The sequence below is a fragment of the Coccomyxa subellipsoidea genome (genome assembly GCF_000258705.1).
Source record: "Coccomyxa subellipsoidea C-169, whole genome shotgun sequence".
Classification (NCBI taxonomy): Eukaryota; Viridiplantae; Chlorophyta; class Trebouxiophyceae; family Coccomyxaceae; genus Coccomyxa; species Coccomyxa subellipsoidea.
In genome coordinates this window covers 63,205-71,816 of record NW_005178040.1, presented here as the reverse complement: position 1 = coordinate 71,816, position 8,612 = coordinate 63,205, and the positions used below count along the sequence as shown (strand labels likewise).

The 8,612-nt window shown below is 52.0% G+C and overlaps 2 protein-coding genes across 2 annotated transcripts; both read right to left on the bottom strand.

Moving 5' to 3' along the window:
• Nucleotides 1-16: 16 nt before the first annotated feature.
• COCSUDRAFT_60661 (hypothetical protein) lies at nt 17-3,722 on the bottom strand (the record flags this gene model as incomplete). Its single annotated transcript, XM_005650136.1, has 9 exons — nt 17-137; nt 580-686; nt 967-1,102; nt 1,401-1,501; nt 1,802-2,021; nt 2,348-2,527; nt 2,837-3,034; nt 3,237-3,316; nt 3,567-3,722. 9 exons carry the CDS (start codon nt 3,720-3,722, stop codon nt 17-19), a joined length of 1,299 nt encoding a protein of 432 aa, XP_005650193.1.
• A 391-nt stretch (nt 3,723-4,113) lies between these two features.
• On the bottom strand, nt 4,114-8,443 carry COCSUDRAFT_46321 (Aminomethyltransferase folate-binding domain-containing protein; the record flags this gene model as incomplete). The annotated part of the gene is made up of 12 exons (XM_005650135.1): nt 4,114-4,464; nt 4,723-4,829; nt 4,984-5,046; nt 5,169-5,280; nt 6,110-6,158; nt 6,599-6,785; nt 7,044-7,196; nt 7,450-7,629; nt 7,801-7,898; nt 8,014-8,083; nt 8,195-8,309; nt 8,366-8,443. 12 exons carry the CDS (start codon nt 8,441-8,443, stop codon nt 4,408-4,410), a joined length of 1,269 nt encoding a protein of 422 aa, XP_005650192.1. The 3' UTR covers nt 4,114-4,407.
• Nucleotides 8,444-8,612: the final 169 nt, after the last annotated feature.

Genomic DNA, 8,612 nt, shown 5'->3' with positions numbered 1-8,612 from the left:
CAGGAGGTTGGAGCGGTCAGGCTTCCTTGTACCCGGGCAGGGAGTGTGCGCGCGCCAGCAGCAGCTGTTTACGGCGCAGCAGATTGTGCACACCGTAAGCCGCAGGTTGCATTGGCAGAAGCCCCTCCACTGCCACCCTGCACTCAGCCCAGCAGAAATTTTCGTTGCAGCAACGATCAATATTATGATCGTTACACGATCTTAATAACAGAGTAAGGTGCGTCCGCAGGCAAGCTGCACTGAAGGCTGTCGTAGTTGCACCCCTTGACAGAATCTCCAGAATCAAGCAAAGGATTGAGGACTGAACATGCACCTGTTGGACAGAACTAGATGTGGATTTTTGTAATGTGAGCCTGGACAGGAAGGTCAGCTTGCATGGTTTCAAAGGCTGCGCGACTGTAATATATTGAATAGGAGTTCTGTTGAGAAGCCATCGGCTTCTTGTCCCCGCTGCCACGTATATGGATTTGACGATGGACAAGAAGTTTGCAGGGCAGTCGTATGCAGCCTTCGGGTGTTTGCCAGGCAGAGCAAAGGGGCTGTACAGGTGGCGCTGTTGAGAGTGTACTACCCTCTCACCTGCGTGAGTGGGCCTTGGTGAACCCCTCTCTCACAAGCAGCTCGTGGTAGGGCCACTGCAGCACTTCCACCGGCTGCAGTGCATCCCCGCTCTCCTCGTCAAACCCCTACAGCACAGCACAGGACATTGATCAGCGATTTTGCCGAACCCTGTAGCACAGGACAGAACAAGGAAAACCAGCAGGTGCACACCATGAGATCCACATGAAATTTCCTTTACAAGGGCAATTGGATGCTTTGCCTAATCAACAGGTGCCTGCCACAGACCCACCTAGAAGTATGTGTGTTTGTTCTCATAGCATTGCTCTATTCGTTATGCAATATTTTTGGTGGCAAAGCAGGGGGCATAGCAGTCAGTGCAGGGATGAGGGTGTTTTTTCAACTCACAGAGAGGATGGAGACGATCATGTGCTCCTGCTGGGTGTCGTTGATGGCTCCGCTGGTGCGAGTGGAGACATAGGACACGCTGGAAATGAGCGCTGTTGTGAAAGCCCACGAAGTTGTGATCGCCGCAGCTCGCAAGCTGCACACGCATCACAGTAACAGCATTGAAGTCTTTCAGCATTGAGGATCAGGGAGGTAAGTCCACTATGTTGGTGTTGGCCGTCTTTAGCCCTTCAGGTATGCCGAGCTTGAAGCACGCAGGCACACATTTGCACCAGGCAGGAGAATCATTATTAGCACACACTGCACACATCAGTTGACCCCAAGACACTTGCACATCGATTGATTATAGGTACTCAGCCTGAGCAAGTCGTTCTTTATAGTTCTATAATTGAGTGGGCGCTCAAGAACAGGGGAAGAAAGTATAGCTGTGTCACCTAGGGGGCAGCCTGGAGAGGATAGGCCCCAGGGCCTTCTTGTCCTTCTCGCTGGACTTGCCACTCTTGCCATTTGAGACGGCATCCAATTTTTCCGAGTCCTGACAACAAGCACAACATTCCCTTGGCGCCATGGAGTGTGCAGTCCAGTGCTGTTTTCATTGGTCATGCAGGTCTAATGCACAGAAAAGGAGTGGACATAATGGCTCCGACTCCCTTTGCTGGTATCTCTCATCATTGGTCACTCGGATGTATCTGACATTGCATGGGTGACTGGTCATGCATGTTGCCATTGCAAGCTACAATAATTGATGAATTGTGCCTTTTGTCATATAATTCTGTCCTCAGGACTCTGGCCAAATGTCAGTAAAATTCTGCACAGAGCCGGTTGATTCTCCCACCTCTTTAGAGGCGGCCTTGGCTTCCCGGAAGGTCTTCCGAAGATTGAAGCGGCTGGTGAACAGCTTCTTGCTGGTGCGCACAGACACTGCCACAGCCTTGGTGGCCCAGAAACTCCTCGATTTTCCAGCAAGCGCCAGCCCCCAGTTCAGAGCTGATCCCCACACGGCTGCCCGGAGCGCTGTGCCCAGGATGCAGCGGATCACATGCGCCGGTGTCGCCCTGCAGCACGCACATCCTCCTATGTACCCATTTATCGGCTGTCTTTTCCCCAAAAAACACAGATATGATCGGTATGTTTCTTGGGAGTCCTCCCTTCATGCCATGTTTGGGGCTTCGATCCGAGATATTTGAGCAGCCATATTGGCTTCGAGCTGAATTATTCAAGAGAATCATTGTATGTCAGGTGCAAGCTGTGCGCTTGATGACGCAGAAATAAGTAAAAACTTCATTGCAGCATTGCGCGCCCCCCTAATCAGCATAGAATTCAAGCAATTTCCCTGTGATCAGCAAGTGTCTTCGGATGTTATCATAGAGAGGGCGCTCACGCTCCGTGGGTGTGCAGCTCCAGGCGCACAAGATGTCCAATGTGGGGCAGAGTGGTATTGATGGGGTTGGGGAAGGTCAGGTAATCCAGAATGTGCTCCCTCCAGTAGGAGTCGTCATGCATCTTCTGCGCGGTCTCCCTCCAGAATTTGGGCAGCCCTGGACTGTCAAAGGTCACCACCCTGCACAGCAACGGAGGCAATCAGACGCTGTGGATGCTGACTCACAGTATGCATGCACTGGCTTGCCAGAGCTGCCTGCAGCAAGTGTAAGTGGGCTTGTAAGTTGACGTTGCATACTTCATTCTGAACACATGAACCCTTGGCAATTGGCGCTCATGTCACATTTCGTGTCCTTTCTTTGTTCCTTCGCTACACTTTTACAACGTGCTGCACCAACCGCCAGATCTTTGACCCTACAATGCTGGTGCGTAGGAGATAGGCTTGCATCAGGTCTTGGCATGCCAATTTGATGACAGAGATTATGCGCACTTGGTGATCTCAGGATCGAGCACCACAGCAACAGCAGTGGCCAGGAAGCCCCCCATGGAGTGGCCAGTGGTGTAGAAGGTCCAGTCCACGTCACTCTTTTGCTTCTTCAGATCCGTAATGGTGTCCCTCACATATCCCACTGCGTCCTTGACGATCTGCATGTCCTCGTCGGGGTCCTGGGACAGCTGAAAATTGGTCCTGCACAGCCGGCTGAAAGGCCTTAGAGGGATTTCCAAAGTATCTGGAAACCCACTGCAACAGCTCCGAAGGCGGTGAAAGAGGTCTCCTTATTTGTTGACCAGGCAGATGGTGTCTGGTCGAAGTGAGCCATCAGTAACATTGACCACCATGGACAAGGTGTAGTGGCATTGGAAGCATGTGCACGGAACCGGATACTCACTTCATCTGTCCCTTCACGAGTTTCGTGCCCTTGCTGGTATCTGTTCCCAGAAACGTGAGCACCACTGCGCCCTTGCCGTCCTGCGAGTTGTTATAGCCATAGTGAGAGCACAACACGCAAAAGAGACAGAAACTAGGCACAATTCCATGCTGCAATCAAGGTGTCCTCATAACAATTGCTCAAGCGTCCGATACATCGCCTAAGTGTGCAATCCATACACGAGATCAAGTGCACATGTGTGCCCACTGGAGCGGGCATTACACCGGCGTATTGCCTGCCCTGCGACAATCGATACGAATTACATTTCAGCTTTTGATGAAATAGAAATACCTGATCTTCCCGGATATATGTGGTTGCTGCCAGCCCGCTTTCCAAGCGCCCACTTTCTGAGAAGACATCGAAGTCTGAAACGGGGCCGTCCGGATCTTGTTCATTGTAGATGATATTGTTAAAGTACGCAAACTGGTAGTCTGTCACATCCCCCATTGCAAGGGACACTGAAAGGAACAATAAAGATCTTGAGCCTAAGGATGGACGTGAGGATGGGCTGCAATGTGGGAAGCTAGGGAGAAGCCAGGTCCCCCATCCTCAGTTCTGTCAGTGCAAGATTGTTCTCAAGGTAGTCTTCTCAGCTTGATAGGTTGTGGTTGTCATCCGTTGATGATAACAACAGATAAAACCGACGAAGAGGTGTGTGATGATATCGATGTCAAACAGCATTGCAGCAACATGCATCAGCTGCACTGCAGATGTTGTGCGATTGCATGCAATAGCTTATCTGCACTGATATTTTTAAATGCTGTCCAAGGTATGCACAGTACCAAATGCAGATCTGCTTCTGGGGATGCTGGGTCTTCTTCACGATCAATGTCACATTAGGGTGCGATATCTGTTACAAATGTGCAGCGAGACATCGGTAGTCATCAGGACTGTGCCTGATCCATGTTGCAGAACCACTACAGTCTGTACAAAAATCCATATGCGTTTGCGCGGTCAGGCATGCATCCAAACAACACTGCATGCAAGCATCATACATTGCGTACAGGCAACAGCACATCAAATTGCGCCAGGATGCAGCACAGTATGCTAGCTGGAAGCTCAAGGTTGCGAATCACAGGATAATCAAAATTGCTGCACAGACGGTGTGCATGGTGGTGTGCATCGAGGGTGCTCAGATGCGGTTCTTGTGCTCCTGGTGCTCAGCAGTGCCTGGGATGTTCTTGGCGATCTGCACAGCCACAACAGATATCTCAGCATACATAACAGCCTAGAATTGCTGACAAGAGGTTGATACATGCTCTTTCCCTTTCAGCAGTAGGCATGGCATACGATAGAAGCTGCCTACCACTGGAGTCCACCACGACCGGACAATCAACATCAGGTTCTGTAACAGTGGCAGGAAACATAAATGCAGAGCTGCCTTGCTAGCAGCAGAAGGTACTGACCACAGGGACAGAAAGGCTTGAACATGGAGAGGTGAATTCACCTTCTCCAAGGGGTTCTCGTTGGCGGTGTGGTGCTCCTTGGTGCCTGGGAGGTGGCGCTTGACCTGCTCCCCGGTACTTTCGGTGGCCTTCTGGTTCTCGTGGGTGCCTGCATACAATCACACTAGATCAGTACATGTCTTTCTTAGCACTTCAAGTAGGTCTATCCAAGTAGGTACAGTCAGAAACCCCGGCTTCTGTGAATGTGAATGGCTGCACGCTGAAGATTGAACGTGGAACTTTGTTGAGGAATTTAGGCTCACCGGGAAGCAGCTCCTTGGCGTTCTCGCCAACGTCCTGGGTGCGGTGCCTGTGGGCGTCGGTGCCTGCAATGGCCGATCAAATCCTCGGATGCTGCTCTTCAAAAGCTAAAGCATGCAAGCGTACAGACACTAAGGAATAAACAGCATGTAACGTCATACATCAGTGCTGGAGTGTGCGTCCTTACCGGGCAGGTGCTCCTTGATGGTCTGCTTCACGCCAGCGAGGCCGGACGGACGGGTGGGGTGGGTCAGGGAGTGCTCATCAGTCCCTGGGACGGACTCCTTCATGTTGTGCTTCTGCGAAAAGAAAGCAATGCTTGTGAGAGAGCAAGTTCCAGCTCAGAAGAGAAGCGTCCGTGTCAGCTGGCAGACAAGAAAACAAGATCTGCCCGAACCCCGAACCTCCAAGCAAAATCTAACCTTGCCTAGTTGAAATTGTGCCAACGAATGTCCCAACACTGTCGACATTTATTCCTAGACAGCAGCGTAGAGGCAGAATCTGTCACGCTCGGCCGAAACCGCCTCTACCTCGGACCCTCATCAAAGCACTCCTATCGCGTGAGGGTGAAAGCACCACAGGCGAGAGCTTGCAAGTCATCACACTTTGTTCACACCAGTTCTCAAGTGCCAACACAGCATTCCACCTAGACCCGAGCACAGCCTGGCCACTTTGCTCGGGATGTGCAAAAGAAACGAAGGGAGGGAGAAGCACTCACGTCTCCGGCAGTCATTTTGTGTTAGTTGTTGGTTGACGTTGGTTGGCGGTTGATAGCTGAAAGTTTGATCGATAGTAGAAGCTCTGAGTTTTGCTGGATGTTTGAGATCTTCCGCAGGGTCCACGAGCGCCTTATCATCGCGCCAATATTCACCAGCTTCCGGCTTCCTCGGGGGTGGCAGCTACCTACCACCTTCCTCTCCCCCTCTGCAGATAGGGTGGGACCTGGTAGCTGGCTGCCACCCCTCGTTGCCCGTGTTCGGTGTGGGAAAGGGAAGAGCAGCTCTTCAAGAGCTTGGGCCATAATGTTGGCATGCATGTGTGGCAAATGGTATAGCATTGGGAATAGCAGAATTAGGTGCAACACTCGACCAAGCATGATTGTCATCGGGTCATATTGAAGCCACTTACCTGCCTGTTGGAGCATATTTTGTAGTAGTACTGCGTGCGGATGCATGGCCTACATATATATCTTGGGTGTATCAAATTAAAGTTCCAATTTGGCACTACCGAAATTCAAATGTCTGCATATGCATGGCAGTGCGCTGGCTGGGGCCTCATGCCATGGCAGTGCCACCCGCAATGGCGGTACATCAACTCGTCAGAGGTCCCACCTTCTGTGCATACTGTCTCCAAACAAGGCCTTCCATTGCAGTGTGTCTAGACTAGCATGTCATGGCAGCAGCCATCCACTGAACGGCAACAGGTTTACAATTTGATCAAAGCTAACACTGCAGCTTGCCACAATTTGCAACCTTGCTGCAGGCACAACCAAAGCTGCTGCAACAACACAAGACAGCGTGGCAGACATCAGAATTATTGCGGTTCATAGTAGCAGGGTGTCAGCGGCTGGATCATGACTGCGGCTGCTCCTCTTCCCTGCCCCAGCCAGGGGGCCACCAGGAGGGCCGATGCGCGCTCAACACCGGCCCCTCTTTGGACCCGGCCCTCAGCGGCTGGCCGCCAAACGCCGCCTGAAGCCGCAGCAGCGCCAGCGCGCGGCCGCCGCCGTCTGATGACACCGCTACTTTGCCGGCTGGCCGCGCTGACCCCTCTGCATACACGTCCATGCCCTCCTCCAAAACCCCTGCACAAAAAGGGGAGACAAGGGTCAGTGCAACATGCAGACCAAAAATTGTGTGCAAGTGCAGGTCACTGCAACAGCAGAAGAATTCTTGGTATGCACATTGCGTTGCTAGGTACCTTGAGACGTATACCAGTATGACTAAGCATGCAGCAAGCTGGAAACTTCGTCAGAATCAAGGCCTACGGCTCTGTCTGGAATTTCAAGTGCCTGCAAACATATCTGGGAGCCAACAAGATAAATTATACGAATTAATCTCACCAGGAGGGTCCTCAGAGGTCACAGGGAGAAGCCGTTTGCGCACGACTCCTCTGAAGTGCGTCCTGGCGATGAGCTCCTGTCCAACGTAGCAGCCCTTGGTGAAAGAGATCGCGTTCAGGCCGTCCAAGTTGTACTCCAGGGGAATTGCCGACCCTGCGCGATTGTCCCCACACTTTCATGTATGTTTATGCAAATAAGCCAGAAGTGTTTGAATCTTTCCACCTGATGGCAAGCCAGCGTTGCATGCCATGTGGGCTCTGAAACCACTCAACAGACCATAGACGTGCTGTTGCAGCAATGCACTTAAAGGCAAACAGAGCTGAGGACTTTTACCCGTAAGAGCACCTCAATAAAGGTACGGGAAATTTTTCTGAATAGAGAGATCAAGTGAATTCAAGGATGTGACATGGCATTGGGTGCGCGCCTGGGGGGATTTCGGAGGGCCCCTCAGCAATGCCCAGGCTGTGGCGCCACTGCCGGTATTCCTCCTGGTCTGCAGCGGGCAGCTCCAGGGCAGCTTCCGCACTCTTTGGCAGGATTGTGCGCTGCCCAAGCTCCGGCGTCCTTGGATCCAAAGGCCAGCCATCTGCAGAAGTCAGAATGCTCAGCGGTCTGCTATCTCCCCTCGGAGGACCAAATTCCGAGGTTAATGAGTCATGCACCAGTGATTGCGCGGGCATCCCTGCATCCTGTCTCTTGCTGCAGGTGCTCTGCATAGCTGCACAGTAGATGGCTTCAAGATGGGAGAAGGAGGCACCTTCCAAAGCTTTGCTGCTGCTTGCACTGCCAAAGCGAGCCCATACATCGAAGCTGTCGGACACATCCCTGACATCCACCTTGGCTCTGAGCTTGTACCTGTGTTTGCAGCAGCCATGTTCTGCTCAGCCAACGGCCACCGCAAGATCATCTATGCTGGAGACATGGTGAGGATTGCAACTCCAGACTGTTGTGCGATCAGAGGTTGACTCACATCCTAAGGAGCCGCAGAAGTGCCGGCATGTGCGCTTTGTCCACATCAGCAAGCATGCCAAACGGCTCGCCTGCGCATGCAGACCAGCACGTTGATGCATGCCATGCCCCTACATCTAGACACACGAGCTGCAAGGCAAATTGGCGACTTTGAATTACTTGTTGTCTTCTGAGATGCTTACCAGTCGCATATAAGAAGGCATCATGCAGAAAACGGCCCTGAGCATTGAGGAAGGCTGTGTAGATCACGTCCTTGCCCCCTTTCTGCAAGAGGTTGGGGTCATTGGTGATGATGCCCTGCACAAGCAACGATGATTTGATGCCGTTCGCATATGTTTGTGAGAAAAGCTCACAAACTGGACCATCTTTGCGCACGTTGAGGAAATGATGGATGTCTTCTCCACCGAGGTGCAGGACGCCTCGAACATCATTGAGGCAAGCGATCTTCGATGTGTCGCCGTTGGCTTCTTGTGAAGAATTTCTAGCTTGGTACATCAACCAATGCCTCCAAGCAGCTGCTGGCAGAGACACTGGTTCTTGTAAGCAAACTGGTGCAAGGTGAGTATGCAAGTTCAGCAGCTTGCTTAGCAGCAAGGCTCT